Source organism: Octodon degus, unplaced genomic scaffold, assembly GCF_000260255.1.
Source record: "Octodon degus isolate 3935 unplaced genomic scaffold, OctDeg1.0 scaffold00071, whole genome shotgun sequence".
Taxonomy (NCBI): domain Eukaryota; kingdom Metazoa; phylum Chordata; class Mammalia; order Rodentia; family Octodontidae; genus Octodon; species Octodon degus.
The window spans coordinates 2,359,098-2,374,859 of record NW_004524647.1 but is presented as its reverse complement, the minus strand read 5'-3'; the positions used below and the strand labels follow the sequence as shown (position 1 = coordinate 2,374,859).

Sequence of the window (15,762 nt, the reverse complement as noted above, 5' to 3'; positions counted from 1 at the left end):
TAACCACTAAGAATAATATATGCAGTGTATTATTTGTTGAAACTGTACTTCCGATTTGATTTGAAACTGTCTCATTGCTATATGTTTATCAATAAAACTGTAGAAAAAAAAAGAAGAAATCACAGAAAAAAAAAAAAAAAGAATTCTTAGTTAGCATGTGCAATGGGAAAACAGGCATTCTTCATGTGTCTCCCCTTCCCTCTTGGTCATAGATGTTCAATGGGAAAGACCGCGTGACAGCACTGTACCTTAATATACTGTGAGTAAGTTGAGCAAACATCAAACTTTGAAAACTCCCAAGTATTCCACTTACCCTTTTTGCTTACTTTTATCAAAATAATAAATACACAGTTTAATAAATAGAACTTTTAATAAGCATAAAAAGCCTCCAACTGTACATGTCATTATAATTTGGTCCAGACACATAGAATGTACAATGCCAAGAGTGAACCATAATGTAAAACATAGACTATGAGTGATAATGATAGATCCTTCAGATGTGCTACTGTACATTTGTAGCAAATGTTCTACCCTAACAGTGGATGTCAGTAGTGGGAATGTACCTATGGCGGCGGGGAAACATGGAAAGTCTCTGTACCTTTTTCACAATTTTGCTGATCATGTTTAACTGCTCTGTTAAGAGCTTCCATCTCACTGCTTCTGGACTTAGTCTACTTGCGAGGTGGCCATTTCTAGTTGTCATTCTTTTGGATACTACATAATGCTATTTATACAGTTTATAAATAATATGTGTTTACTGCTATTTCTTGGTTCATGACCATAGCCATTATCAACTTCCTGCTCTATTAAATGAGGTTTTCTTGCTTATGTGTCTTTAGATTGGTGGATTTGGCTGCTCTAGCTGGACTTGGTCGCTGTCAAGCTGTAGTTTGTGCTGAGCTCGGCTCCTTGCTGTAAATTGGGCTCAGCTCTGCTCCCCGTGGGTTTATGCTGGTGTCTAAGATGAAGGGGCAAGGAAGTCCTCTGATGATGGCCAGAGGACAAGAGGGAAAGGTCCCCGTGTAAGCACATTTTAAATCCTGCTCATACATCACTGGTCAAAGTCGATGATAGGGAGTGTACTCTGTCTCTAGTAAGGGGAACTGCAAAGTCATATTTCAAGAACTTGTGCACAGGGAAGGTGAAGAATTGAAGAACTGGGGTCATTTATTTCAGCTACCTTATGTCTCTTAATGCTAGTTTGTTATAGGTCTTCCTGCATCATAATATTTTAGCTTAAGTAATGTCCAGACACAGCCTAGCAGTTAAGTTCTTTAAGTGGGAGATAAATACTGTCTGTTCCTTAAGTCTCAGTACTGTTACAGGGGTCTATGAAGGAATTTCCTTAGATTGTTTAGGTTTGGAGGATGAAGAAAGTGCCGCATGGGTCTAGCTTGAATTGCTTTTGTCTTCCTTCCCCTCTGTGCAGTGAAGACTGTCTTCAGGTGGTGTGTGGACAGCGAATTGCTACAAAAGCATCACTTGATCTGCCCGGAAGATTACTACAATGATACAGTGCCATTTTGCTCCGCACCTAAAGGTACTGTGTCTATACCTCAGAGCCCAGATATCATGCTAGAGAAATTATATAGTAGCAGGACCACATCAGCCCCCTTTAGAGCCAGTTCCTTGTCCTTAGCATTTTCCCTCCTTTAATGTTCATAGTGATGGTTGGGAGGGTCACGTCTGATGTGCCATTGCCTTTCTAGCTTTCCTTGCCAGGCAAGTGCTTATTCCACTGAGCCATCATGGAACATGGTGCTCTTGGTGACTGCTTAACACCCAGAGATCTGCAAAAGTTCAGCTGTCGCTGTATGAAGTGCTAGAGGGAGGGACTAGGAACAGAAAAGTAAGGGCCACTTGAAGGCAGAATGTGGGTCAAGGTTTCTCCATACAGGAGAAGAGCAGCTGTTTTTTGTTTTTTCTGCTGAGAATGGAGGGCGGGATGGGTTGGGAAACAGAGGGATGTGTGTGTGTGTGTGTGTGTGTGTGTGTGTGTGTGTATGTGTGTGTGTGTATGTGTGTGTGTGTGTGATTGGGCCAGTTTCCAGTGATCAAGGAGGCCAGATCTTCTGAGAATGAGTAAGGTGGAAGACTGTTTGGTTGGTTTAATCGAGGAGGTAGAGTTTGGAAGAATTACTGCAGGGATTTACTGCAGGGATGGAGAAGATTCACCGTGGGTCCTTGGAAAGCATTGGAATTACCTAGTGATGCCAGACTTGAAAACCAAGCAGAGTTGAAAGACACACAGACTCACATTGACTGTTGATCTCTGGGGGCTTTGGAGCTTAGAAGATATGTGAGGTGAAAAGATTGGAACTTAGATACTTGAGAAAAGTGCAAAGGAAGTGAGAGGAGACTCAAGTGTCTTGGGATACTGAGCCACTTATCACTGTATACTCATTATTTAATGCAGGTAAATGAAGATGGGTCCAACATGTACTGAGGATTTATCAGATGCTATGCCTAACACTATGAAAAAAATGTGTGGGTACCAGTTTCATTGCATTTTTTTAAAAAAATGTATTTGGTTGTTGCAGGGTCTCACTAGCAGTTCAGACTCGTGGTGATCCTCCTGTTTTCAGCCTCCTCAGAGAGGGGACCACAGGCATGTGCCACCACGCCCAGACTCTGGCCAGCTCGGCCCACCCTGTGAGCAGGGCTGGTGTGGCATGTGGTGCCAGGGATCCAGCGGTCTCTGTGCTTGCCTAAGCTCATCTAAGCAGATGCTTTACTCTGCTGAGCTATTTTGCCAGCCCCTCATTGCATTCTTGATAGCAGTGATTGTTCTTACCTTTGGTAGATGATCTTATGGGTGTAAAAACCTAATGTGAATACTGCTCATGTAAGATTTTTACAAAGGATGTTTACATCTGCAGCATCTGAACATGTTTACATCTGCAGCATCTGCACATGTGAAAATGTTCCACTCGTGTTTATTGGCTATGTTAGAAAATTGAAAGATATTTTAGTCCTTTAGTCTTAGATCTCAAATGTGTGGATTAAGTTCTAATATTAATTCATATGCTGAAGAACAATTACATCTGGTGTAATACATTGTGAGAGATTATGATGATGATGATGATGATGATGATGTCATCTGTTTTTGGAAACAGTTTCACTTTGGAGTGCAGGCTGGACCTGAACTCATAGTGATCCTCTTTCCTCAGCCTCCTGATCACAGGGATTATAGGCATATATCACCATGCCTGGCAAATTGTGAGTTTAGTCTAAAATACTAGATCGATTGTGGCTTTTGGGATTTTATTTGGGTCACTTCCTTCCCTTGTTACTGTAAATCAGTTTGTTTCTTTGCTGCCATAGGTGCCTCTCACCCAGGATGTTCAAAACTGACATTCAGTTGTGCGAAGCATTCCATCCCAAAGGCGGAGCTGGACAAGAGGCTTGCATTGTCCTGCAGGGAGAAGCTGCCTGCATTTGAAGAGGAGATCGATTACACTATGGACAGCCTGACGTGGGACTCAACTCCTGAGGCTACACAGAGGACCAAAGAGGCTGTCAAGGTTGGTTCTGAAGCCTGTGCACAGGGCTGTGTGGGTGCAGTGGGGCTGGGAGTGGTGTGGGAGGAATTCAGATGACACAAATTTTGGAATGAATGCGGGCACTATGTAGTTTACACTGGCTGCCTGTGGGTCATGTGGTTGGCTAAGACGTCAAAAGACAGTCCATTGCATGTCATTGACCATGATTCTGTGTGTTTAAAAGAAAGCAAGTCCACCAGAGAATAAAAAATGGATGAACCACTTACGAGTGCCCCAGAGAGAACAGGAGCTACGTCAGCTTGCTCGAATGGAGAGTCGCAACCACTTCCTAAAAAACCCCCGGTTTTTCCCCCCTAACACTCCACATGGGGGCAGGTCACTTGTTTTTCCTCCAAAGAAGCCTGCACTGACAGGAGATTTTCCAAATGCAGACCTGAAACAGAGGTATGCTTTTCCTGACTTATACTCTGAGAAAATTTGAACCTTTATAGAACAGCCCAAAAGACCCCAAGGCTTCTCTGGCTGTGGAGGCTCCTAGACTGTGTTTTTTTGTTTTTTGTTTTTTTTTTCTTCTTCCCTTTTGTAGTTCTGGAGGTTTAACTCAGGGCCTTCACACCGAGTTATAGCCCTAGAACCTCTTCTTCCTTTTGAGACAGGATCTCTCTCTCTAAAGTCACTAACTTGCCCAGGTTGGACTTGAACTTGTGATTCTCCTGCCTCATCCTCCCAGAAGGCTGAGATTGCAGGTGTGTTCTACCTTGTCTACTAAGGATCCTAGAATTTTTGTTGGTGGTGAGGGGATGGAGTAACAGTATCAGACCAGGTCTTCAGGTCACCTACAGATGTGGTCTTTAGACATTCCTTAGGGCCCTGGGCTCATGCTTTTCTGACCTCTTAGGGATAGAAATAGGGGAACAGAAAAATTGGGGCTTGGGGCTGGGGAGATAGCTCAGTGGTCTAAGCGCCTCCCTGGCAAGCACACAGACCTGGGTTCAATTCCTGGTACTGCATGTCGAGCCAGCCCCAGAACCCCAGGCATGCTGTGCTGGCCTTGAAAGCAGGCATAATGGCGCATGCCTGTAATTCCAGCACTGGAGAGGCCGAGACAGGAGGCTCACTATGAGTCCAAGCTTTGTAGTGAGACCCTGTACTGCATGAGTAAATTTAATACAAAAAAGAAAAAGAAAAGTAGGGGTTGGTATTGTTCCTTTTTGTGACCTCTGAATGGTCTGGGTCAAATGAAGGGATTTTTGATAAGGTACGTGGTTGAACCATGACATTCACATGTCTGGGATAATAGCAGTGTTTAAAATTTGATTAGTTACAAATAACTGGTGTCAACTGTGACTTTTTAAAAAGAGAGCACCTTTGGCTATATTTCAATAATTGTCCTGATAAAGAGAATGAATTGTTTCATGGGCTTGTAAGTCTAAGAGATTAGTAATGCTTCTTTATTATACATTTGATATCTTTATAGGGACTTAATACTCAAAAATAAAAACTGTATTAAAGCCCACATAATATTTATGTTTAAGCATCCAGATTTTTTCCTATGTGTACTGGAAATTTTATATTTAGCAACATATTATTCCACAAAGATTGGATCATGGTTTAAGATTATTTTGTAATCTACTTAAAAACAGTGAAATAGTTCAATGAGAAGACATGTTTGTACTAATATTGTTTAGACAAGATATCATGTCTGGTCAAAAAAGCCAAAAAAACAAAAAGGGGCTGGGGAGATGGCTCAGTAGAATAAGTGCTTGCCTGGCAAGTGAAAGAGTCTGAGTTCAAGCCCTGGTTCTGAAAAAAAAAAAAGAAAAAAGAAAAAAGATATCATGTCTGCATCTTGTCCTCTAAATAACCACTATGAAGATGACAATATGCAATGTATTAATTATTGTAACGGTCCTACTAACCTGTTTTAAAACTGTTTCATTGCTATTTTATTTTCTCGTTAAAATGAATTAAGAAAAAACAAAACAAAACAAAACAGTGAAAAGTGTGCCATGTTGTAGCTACCTTTGATGGCTAGGATGTGTTTATTTTTGCATTGTTCAATCACTGCGTGGTATTGTTGTACAGCTAAAATTCAGTCTTTTTCTTCCCTCTTTCCTCCCACAGCTGTGGAGACACTCCAGTGTTCCTAGCTAAGCCATCAGTTGTGTTTTTCACAGATTATGAAATTGGACCAGTTTATGAGGTAAAAAATTTTGATTCGTTAAAGATTTTATCCCATTTCCTTCCTTATTAAAAATATTAATTTTGAGTCATATGCAAACTAGGGAAAAGACGGTAATACACCCTCATAGAGGGGCTTGCCGTTTAGTTCAGTTGTTTAAGCACCTGCATGGGCAAACCAAGTCAGGCTTGTGGGACCGTGGTTTGATACCCACCTCCACATGCCACACCACACCTGTCCTTTTTTTTTTTTTTTTTTTTTCATGTCAGACAGGTAATGTGCCCACATTGTAACAAGGTTTGAGGGAGGTACATCTCATGCATCATAAGACATGAACACCCAATCATCACGCTCATGAACCGAAGGATCCCATACCTGTCCTTAAGGCAGCCTGAGCCAGCCAAAAAAACAAAAACAAAAACAAAAACAAAAACAAAAAAAAAACCAAACCAAAAAACCCCTCATAGATCCATCACCTAACCTCAGCAGTGTTCTAAATTTTGCAAATCTGATTTCACCTGTTCCACTTCCGCGACTTCTTCATGTGGCCCTGTGCCCATTCATGTGCTGGGGTGTTTTTGTTGGCGCGGTGCTGCTGAGCTATCTCCCTGGCTCTGTTGAGGTGTTGTAAGGGAACACCTACACAGCGTGGCATTCTTCAGTTATAACTTATGTGAACATGTCTAATAGTTAAGGACTTTTGAAAAACAACCTTAGCACTACACTCACACTCAGGAATGAAGCAGTGATTCATTAATGCCATCTAATAAGCAACCGTGTTTCGTCTCCCTCCATTTGATTAATAAGTCAATTGACTTGAGTACTAAACACAGTATTTGACTAAAAATAACCCTTTATTCTTCTTTGTGATTAAGAATATTTGATTGATTCCCTGAGTGCTGTGCCAGCCCATCACCTGGGGCATGCTGAGATAGGATTAAGACTGGGTGTGGTGACACTCACCTGTAATCCCAGTGCTTAGGAGGGATTATGGGAGAATCACGAGTCTGATCTATGTAGTGAGACCCTGCAGATCCTGTAAATCGTGTACTAAAATACATTAAAAAAAGAATACTTGATTGGGAAAAACAAACAAAAGTACTTGAAATTATCTTTAGTTTCAAGAGCAGTTTTCATTAGTGTCTCTTTTGATATAGTCAATGTTCCCATTTCAGTTGCCATGAGATAAGTTGATCCAAGACTTGTAGGGAGTGAAAAATAGACATTTGCTTGCTGAGCAGATAGGACACCTCAGGGATAATTTGTCTCTGCTCTAGTGCCTGGGGCCTCAGACAGAAGACAGACTGTGGGGTGGGGGGAGGTGGGGTGGGAGTATCTGAAGTCTTATTCACTCCCATGTCTTGAGGTTGATGCCAACTTTCATCTCAGACTTCAGCCTCCCTGTAGGCCTTTTCCTAAGGCTTTTCCACATCTGTCAGTTTGGGCTTCTGCTGAATATAGTCACTGGTTTCCCCAGCAAAAGGGATGGCAACATGTAGGGACATTGACACCCTTTGTTGACTGGGCATGACAAGGCTCTAGAAGAGCATGTTTGATCAGACATATCGCTGTGACCATTTTTGGAAAATATAATCTGACATAGTCTATTATGTAGATTGAATAACATCTAGTAAGGCCTCCTGCAAATATGCCTTTTGTCTGTTGGGCTGTATGCATAGCAGTTGTTAACTGGCTATACTGTAAAGTTTAAGCAACCAGTCAAGATTAGAAGATGTCAAATTTTCAGTCTTTAAAAACTTATGTCCCATAAATGCTTTCTCAAGAAGCTCCGAGGGAACACTCTCCCTGAGTAGACATGAGTAACCCAAGAAAGAAGGCATGAAGTGTGGAAAGAAGATCATAGCATTTGAGACACAGCTGGAAGGCGTCAGGGCTGTGGGGTGTCCTGAGAGTTTGGGAGCTGGAGTTGTCTGAGGTGCTGTCCCTCACATGGGAGTTGATGCAGAAGTGGGCTGCCAGGGTACCTAAACAGAGCCTCTCCAAGCTGCCTGGGCTTCCATACAGTGTGGTGGCCTCAGGGTTGTCAGATTTTTTACACAGCAACTCAAAGTGAGAATTGTAGCAAGCAAGATGCATCACTTTCTATGACTTAACCTTGGCAGCCGCACAACACTACTTCCTCTGCTTGCTGTGGTTTTTAAGCAAGTCACTAATTTTGGCCCAGATTCCATGGGGAGATACCTGAGCATCATCTACCTTTGACATAAGGGAAAAGTGCCAAAGAACGTGTGGGTGTGTCTTAGAACTGCTACATGCTTTATCTTACTTAATAGTTTATTAGCTGGTATAGCAGGCAGTGAGCCAAGATTATGAAATGTCACATGGCCTAAGAGGTTAATTTATACAAGTGGCCTTAATAAGATACCCTGATACATTGGGTTGTCTGGGGGAGAGATTTGTAGAGTAGTGGAAGACTGAATTATTATTATTATTTTTTTTTTTCGGAACCGGGGATTGAACTCAGACCCTTGAGCTTGCCAGGGAAGCACTTATTCCACTGAGCCATCTCCCTGGCTCAGGACTGAATTATTGAAAAGTACACAGCAAATGCAATATTTAGTTGATTATTGGCCTCAGGAAAGACAAAAATTGTACAAAAGAGGGAAAAGAATTATGGTATATCTTCTGGTCAACTGACATATTAACTGTAGTATAAATGTTAATTATTGATCTAACCAGGAAAATGAGAGCTAGGAAGGGTATGTTGTAGTTTGAATTGGATGTGGGTTAGGGAAGAGAGAATATCTGTATTATTGATCTATAATTAGTGTTAAAACTGAAGAAATAAAAGTAGTGTGCTATTGGGAGACATGGAAGTAAATACCAAAATAAGGGAGAAAAAATGTCCTTGGAGAGTAGGAGGTGGTGGGGTGGGTGGAGTGCAGGGAAAGAGAAGGATTTCTATTTTCAAGATCTTGCACAACTTGCTGCCTTTGTAAACTATGAGGCTATTCAACTATGTTGAAAATAACTTGCAAAGAATTTTCCACACAAACCAAAACCTAAAACAGGCATAGAATAATTTTACAGGCATATACTACCAAACACTCAAGCTAATCTTTATTTTATATAAATTGTTTCAGAGACTGGAAAGAGAGGGAGTCATCTTCTTTATTTTAGTATTATTCTCACTAAATTAAAAACCATGAGTTATTTTTACTTAACAACAAAGGTGCAGAAACAGTAGGCAAAAGGAGGAATTAAAAAAAATACACATATAGCCTGGTGAGTAACTCAGGAATGCCAGGAATGTCTTCACTGGGCAAGGGAAAGGATGGGGGTTAAAGCAGGCTGAGGTAGCAGTTGGCTTTCCTAGCCTGTGATTTTTCCCTTCCAAGGCTTCCAAGACTGTTAAGGAAAGCCAGTCAGTCTTCCCCGCAGTCCTACTTACTACCACCTCAGACCTTGTAGCCACCTAAGTCACCACATGTCACTGCCTCCACCTCTGTCCAGCTGACCACTGGTGGAAGCATTAATAATTGTGCTGCCACCATTCCAGGGTCCTCATACCCTACTTCTGCCTGCTGGAGTTCTTCATTTCTACCACACTGGTGAGTAAGTGAACTCTAGAATCGCATCCTAAGAGTCTTCTGGTTTAGGACCCTTCTGGTACTGTCATAGTCCAGGTTCTCCATCAAGCAGAGCCTGATAGCAAGATTATTTACTGTCCTTTACAGTTCAAGCAAGGCATGAGGGAAAGGAGATGAGAGGGGAGGGAGGGAGGGAGAGAGAGAGAGAGAGAGAAAGAGATTGTTTGTATGGGAAGAGATATTATTGAGTTGACCACCATTAAGTGCAATTGGTGGTTTCATCTTGTGGGACGCCTCCTAATAAGCTTATAGACCCTTGGCTCTTGACTTTCATTAGCTAGAGCTTTTCCTTGTGTGGCTGGGAGCCAGGTATGCCTCAGCAGATATGAGTGGCTGCTTCTGGAACATATAAAAATATAATGAGAACAGTGGCTATAACTAGCTCTAGTGAGGGATCAGTACATACTCTTCTAGGGCTGGTATGTGAGTATGCAGAGCTGAACATAGAAAATTGAGTTTAATCTCTTGCCATATAGAAAATACTCTATAATCCCAACCAAATCTCAAGGTAAAAGAACAACATTGTTAGGGGGAAAAACATACAGGAAGTATGAAAAGATTTTTAAGACTGAAGCACAAACTATAAATGGTTGACACATTTTATATGAAAACTTTAGAAATAGCCTGGGTGGAGTAAGTCAGAGGTAGTGTGAGCACCAATGAAATCAAATAAATATTTTTAGAAACTATATATTGAAAGATAATATAAGCTCATAAACTTGGAGATGTTTATGACTGCCTTACAAAGATTTAATTTCAGTTGGATATGGTGGCACATGTCTGTGATCCCAGAACTCTGGGGGCTGAGGCAGGAGGAGGCCATGAGTTCAAGGCCAGCCTGGGATACAGAGTTCAAGGCCAGCTTGAGCTACATGGAGAACTTACGTAGTGATCTCTGTCTTTCAAAAAAGGTTACTATCCAGCATACATAAAGAACTCTTATAAACTAATAAGAAGATATGCTATACAGTAGCACATGGTAAGCAGATGTGAACAACTTATAGAAGAGAACATCCAAGGAGCAAATAAACATATAAAAAGATGCCTGCCATTGTAATAATAGAAAAATAAAAATTAATACCATAAAATAGCACTTTGAAAAATTTGGTCCAGTTCACAGATGGTTTGATACAATAGGTTGTGATGAGAAAGACTAATTTAAGGCTTTTGGTGTCTAACTCAGTGGTATAGAACTTGTCTAGCATGCAGAGTTCCCAGGAGTCAAAGTCTAATACTTCAAAAGAATTTTGGGTTTTTAATGTACATGGTACAGGGACTCACTAAATGCAGGTTGGACTCATAGTGATCCTCTTGTTTTCAGCCTCCCCAGTGCTGGGATTACAGGTGTGTGCCACCACTCCTGGTCTTGGTGGCTGGCTCAGTGTGCCCAGGGGCAGGGCTGGAGGGGCCTGTGGTGCCGGGGATCGAACCCTGGTCCCTGTGCTTGCCTAAGCAGGGGCTTAGTCCGCTGAGCTATTGCAATGGAAAGTTTTTAACGAGGATCTTATATGCTTATTTAGGAGCATGTATCTGTGAAAAGTGTGAAGACATATTTCAAGTTTATATAGATGTTATCTAATGAGTGGCTAGCAGAGGACTTCAAATGTGTCTCTGTTTTATTTCTTAAGATGGATAATGGAAGCGTGGCTGTTATGATGTGATAATTTGTGCGTATTTCTGTTGTATCTCACAAAGTAGAAATGGAAAATGTGTTCATACTCGGGGCTTCTCTCCCTTGCTGGGTGCTTCCCTTCTTTGTGGGTGGAGTGGTGTTGTGGAGTTCATTCCAGGCCTCACCCTTAGCGGAGTTTTCTTTGTGGAGCAGGGAGAAGAGAAGATGGGGTTTAATAGAGTTGGAGAGGTTGAGTAAGAGAGAGCCCCCCAGTTATTATGCAAGTGTCTGGGCTCTGAAGAGAAGGCCGCAGTGACATGTGGGGAAGAGGACAGTCAATGAGATGAAGTTGGCAGGACTTTAAAGCCAGGTGTCCTGGGCTCAGATCTCAATCCCAGAGCCAAGGTGTTTTCTCAGTCTTCAGTTATTAAGGAAAAACAGTTCCCATGTTTCTCAGTTTTGATAGCCACTGGTGCACAGAGGTGACGCTGTATAAATTATATGGTCAGCCTTCTGTTGTCTGCAGATTCCACATCTGTGGATTCAACCAACAGTAAATTGAAAATACAAACTCCAGAAAATTCCAAAATGCAAAGCTTGAGCTTGCTGTGTGGGACACCATGCTGAATTGCGAAGGAAGGGTGTGCAGGTGTGTCCTGTCGCGGTACACCACTGTTCCACTTGAGTATGGTTCACCTGGAGTCCCACTGATGTTCTAGTTGGGCCCACAATGTTTGTATGTACTGAACATGTACAGATTTTTTTTGTTGTCAATATTCCCTAAACAATGCAACAGAATATTTGTATTCTATTAGCTATTAAGTTATCTAGAGATCATCTAAAGTATTAGGGGTTGTGCACAGGCTATATGGCTGAACAGTACTATTTTCTGTAAGGGACTTGAACATCTGTGGATTTGGGGAATCTTCTGGGGTCCTAGAACCAATCCATTCTGGATACTGAGGAACTGTAGTTATTTTAAGCAATAGAACAAAGAATAGGTCAGATCTACTCTTACCATCATTTTTACCTTGTATTTTAGTTTATACTACGGAAATGTCTCCAGACATTAGGATAGCATAATGCATCCCCATGTTCCCATCATTAATTATGCAGCTGTAATGCTTGCCACTAGTGGCAAAGCATATTTCATTTATACCTCTTCTCCCTTCCCATATTACTTAAAGTAAATGCAGACATCATAGCACGGTGTCCTTGTATTTATTTATTTATTTTTGAGACAGGTTCTCACTATGTAGTTCAGGTTGGCCTTGAACTCACTATGAAGCTGAGTCAGGCCTCACACTTGTTGCTATCCTCCTGCCAAAGCCTCCTGGGTGCCGGGATTATGGGCATGTGCCACGATGCCCAGCAGCGCGGTGTCCTTAAAGGTCACTAAGAGAGATGCTTTCCCTTTGGACAGATGGTGCTCACACTACAGAACACTGCTGCATCCAGCCGCTACTTGCGAGTCCTCCCGCCTTCCACTCCGTACTTTGCTCTGGGGTTGGGTGAGTTCAGTGAGGCATCTTTTTTGACATCCTCAAGCTATGTGGTGGGTTAGCTGCAGTTACTGACCCGCGAAGCCCAGATGGCTCTGCCCTGTGCTGAGCGTGTCCTCTTCTTCCTCACCAGTTGCTAGTAGCCTGCCCTCCTCCTGGGGTCCACCATCTTGACAGCTCCTCTTTCCCAATCCCCTCTCTCCAGGCTCTGGTTCTGCCATTTCTCCCATGATGCTATCACAGCCCTTGGCAGGTCCTCCCCCGCGATCACCTCACTGTGCCAGTCTCCAGCCAGTCTTCCAGCTTCCTTGCTAACAACTGTGTCCCTGTCACTCTGCTCAGAAGCCTCAAAGAACTCTCTGCTGCCCATGAGATAAATTCTAAGCTATAGGCTCAGGCATGGCTCTACTGGACCATTCCAGATGGACCATCTCGCTTCCCTTTGGGATCTGATGTTTTTTCTCCTGGAGTCCCTGCCCTAGAAGTCCACCCCCAGCACACTGGTAGTTCTACCATTTGCTTGACCTTGGCTTGGGGGCCTTGATTCAGCCAGCCAGCCCCAGCTGTGCTTGCCCTTTTAGGCAGCTGGACCCAACCCTGGTGAGTGCCGGTCTCTGTTCTCATGGATTACTTTTGTCATGCACAGGGATGTTCCCAGGAAAAGGTGGGATGGTGGCTCCTGGAATGACCTGCCAATACACTGTCCAGTTTATTCCTGACTGTCTTGGAGATTTTGATGATTTCATTTTAGTGGAGACCCAGTCAGCCCACAAGCTCCTGATCCCCCTGCAGGCCCGGAGACCACCCCCTGTGCTGACCTGTGAGTTTCTGTTACACCTTACTCAGGGATCCAGTCAGAGTTGGAGAGTCCCCACAAGGATTGTCACCTCTCAGGGCTTCTTGGTAGCAGCCATAGAGCTTGGTCCTCTTGGGCAGGGACTTGGAGATCCTAAGGAGGAACCTGCTAGCTGCTTCTACACCCTCTCCCAGTGTCAGGTCCCATATTTCTTGTTTGCATTTGGTGTTCCCAGTGGAGGCTGACCCAGCAGGGGAGGAGGTTGCAGCTCAGCTAACTCCAGCACAATGATTGCTGGCTTGTGGACCTCTTTGAGTGGCCTGGGCTATGAGGAGGCAAGGAAGATATGCCTGGGCACTCTGAGGAGCCTGTGGTAGATGTCGCATCTATGGCTTGGGGGAGGGGCACCCTTGGAAAAGGTGCTCCAGATAAGCTCTCTCAGTGCTGAGCCTCTTCAGCCGGGCACAGTAGAAGTTGGGTCTCTGACCCTCCTTAGTTCTGCCACAACCCTTAGTCATGTTGGTTTTGGCTGAGTCTATAATGGCTACTGCCTGTCAGTGCTCTACCCAGGAGTGGGTGGAGTCCCATGGCCCCAATGCCATGTGGCCCAGCAGCAGCCCGGGCAGAGCCCAAGTGTACAGGGCTCAGGCCATATCCCCATTCATTCTCTGCCCTCGGTGCTCAGCCGGGGTCCTTAGATCATTCCACAGCTGTTGTGAGCTCTGCTGGACTTCAGGGGAATGGTGACAATAGGGCCCTGCATGAGGGATGTGTTGTCTTCTTATGCATCTTTTCTGTGACTGCAGTGTCACCGGTGTTGGACTGTGGCTACTGCCTCATCGGAGGAATAAAGATTATCAGATTCATGTGCAGAAATGTAGGCTTCAGCACTGGCAAGTTCTACATTATGCCCAAAGAGATCTGGCCACCGATAAGCTTCAAGGTGAGTGCTCATTCATTGCTATGTGGAAAAGGAGCAAATCCACAAAGGAAATATCCCCTGCGGGAGGATGTTAGGTAGTTCTATGATTGGAAACATAGAAGGAGAGTGTTGTTAACTCTGTCCAACTGCCGGATCCCAGTGAGAATAAATATCTGTGGAGTCTAGAACTCTGATGCTTGCCGCTAACACCTGCTTGGCCCCAGGCAGGTGCATATTACCTCTCTTACCCTTCAAGGCCGGCTCCAGTGTGGCTTCACACACTCAGGCACTCCCTCATTATCATAACAAATGTCCGATTATATCAGAGGCTACAGCTTGGCAGCTCTTTAGCTGAATTTTGTTGGTATTTATTTGGCACAGTGCTTAAAAATACTTTTGAGCCAAGCCTTGAAGTGGAGAGGCTTCAAGTATACATTTGCAATTCCAGTCTCTGGAACATTGGAAGCTGTGTGGGCCTGGTCCAGGACTCACTGTGACCCTATTGGCTGGGGCTGGTAGCTAGGGCCTGTGTGCTTGGTCCTGTTGCCTGGGCTGTCCCACTGCCAGGCAGCCCCAGCCTCACACCATTGATCATCAGCATATGTGGTTATCTATCTGACAGTAGGGAAACTCCTCTGAGCCCTATGTCCACAAGCTTATAATAGGTTCAGAGGGTCACGTGATCTAAGAAATGCATTTCACTCATTTCTGCTACCTGCCAGGGTCATCTAGGCCTAGGTTTGTGTCTCTGGCATACTCAGTGTCTTTTTTGTGGGAATGGGGCTGCAGTTCTGCTAACAAGATGCCAGCTGCCCTTGTTATCCAGGGGCTCATCTTAGCCAAGGGTGCACTGACAATGGAGGCAGACATGTACGCTACACCACTGACCCAGGGTGCTGAGGAGGAGCAGGAGGCTGTGCTGTGAGAGAGCCTGCTCGCATGGCCTGCTTATATCCCAAACACTTGGCAATGGTATTCTTTGCTTCTCCTGCCAGGAGTTAGCTCTTTACAGGTGCTCCCTGCCTGACTTGTCCTTAACCTTCAAACTCATCTGGTGCTTGGTAAAGGTTAACTAAATGTGTGCCAGATGGGTGAGCTGCAGTTTCTGCATTGACTTGGAACTGGATGAACTGTAAGATCCCTTAAACAGGGAGTCAGATATTTGGAGGAGGAAAGATTTTAATTTGAGGATCTTATAATTTTTTGCACACCATTATATAATTTTCTGCTTTTCTTAAGGCTGTTTCAAGCAGTGGCTTTGTTGGACAACCTCCTTTTGGAGTCAGGCCTTCGATGTTTGAGCTGGCCCCAGGGCTTTCTGTATTACTGGAGGTAGGTGGCATATATCTCTGCTCTCAGTTGCTGCATGAAAGCATTTCCTTTTGTTCTTAATCAAGCATTTGCTTCTGTGTTTTCATGACCCAATGTCTACTCTCATCCCAGGTCCCAGAAAGGTGTGTGTTCTTGCATTCTGCAGGATGATCTCATTTGATAACCTTATGATTTGTTTCACAAAGCAAATGCAGCCTAGCATTCCCATCATGTGGTCTGAATGTTGCTTGTCCATGTTGTTAGCTTGGGAGTGACCCAAGGAAACAAAGAGGGGAGCAACAATACTCTTTGGAAAGCAGTGA

The 15,762-nt window shown here is 43.6% G+C and overlaps 1 protein-coding gene and 1 non-coding gene across 5 annotated transcripts in view; one reads left to right on the top strand and one right to left on the bottom strand.

Annotated features, from left to right (window-relative positions):
• Positions 1–15,762, top strand: part of Dlec1 (deleted in lung and esophageal cancer 1) — a 120,337-nt gene that overhangs the window by 15,792 nt on the left and 88,783 nt on the right. For all 4 annotated transcript variants that reach the window (XM_023719796.1, XM_023719794.1, XM_023719793.1 and 1 more), the window contains exons 3-10: positions 1,430–1,540; positions 3,325–3,524; positions 3,727–3,947; positions 5,628–5,706; positions 12,332–12,419; positions 13,057–13,230; positions 14,013–14,149; positions 15,368–15,460. In XM_023719796.1, coding sequence (XP_023575564.1) covers positions 1,430–1,540; positions 3,325–3,524; positions 3,727–3,947; positions 5,628–5,706; positions 12,332–12,419; positions 13,057–13,230; positions 14,013–14,149; positions 15,368–15,460 — 1,103 coding nt within the window. The remainder of the gene's footprint in view (positions 1–1,429; positions 1,541–3,324; positions 3,525–3,726; positions 3,948–5,627; positions 5,707–12,331; positions 12,420–13,056; positions 13,231–14,012; positions 14,150–15,367; positions 15,461–15,762) is intronic.
• On the bottom strand, positions 5,949–6,053 carry LOC111817827. The gene has a single exon (XR_002821934.1). It is a non-coding gene; the product is annotated as a small nucleolar RNA U13 (small nucleolar RNA).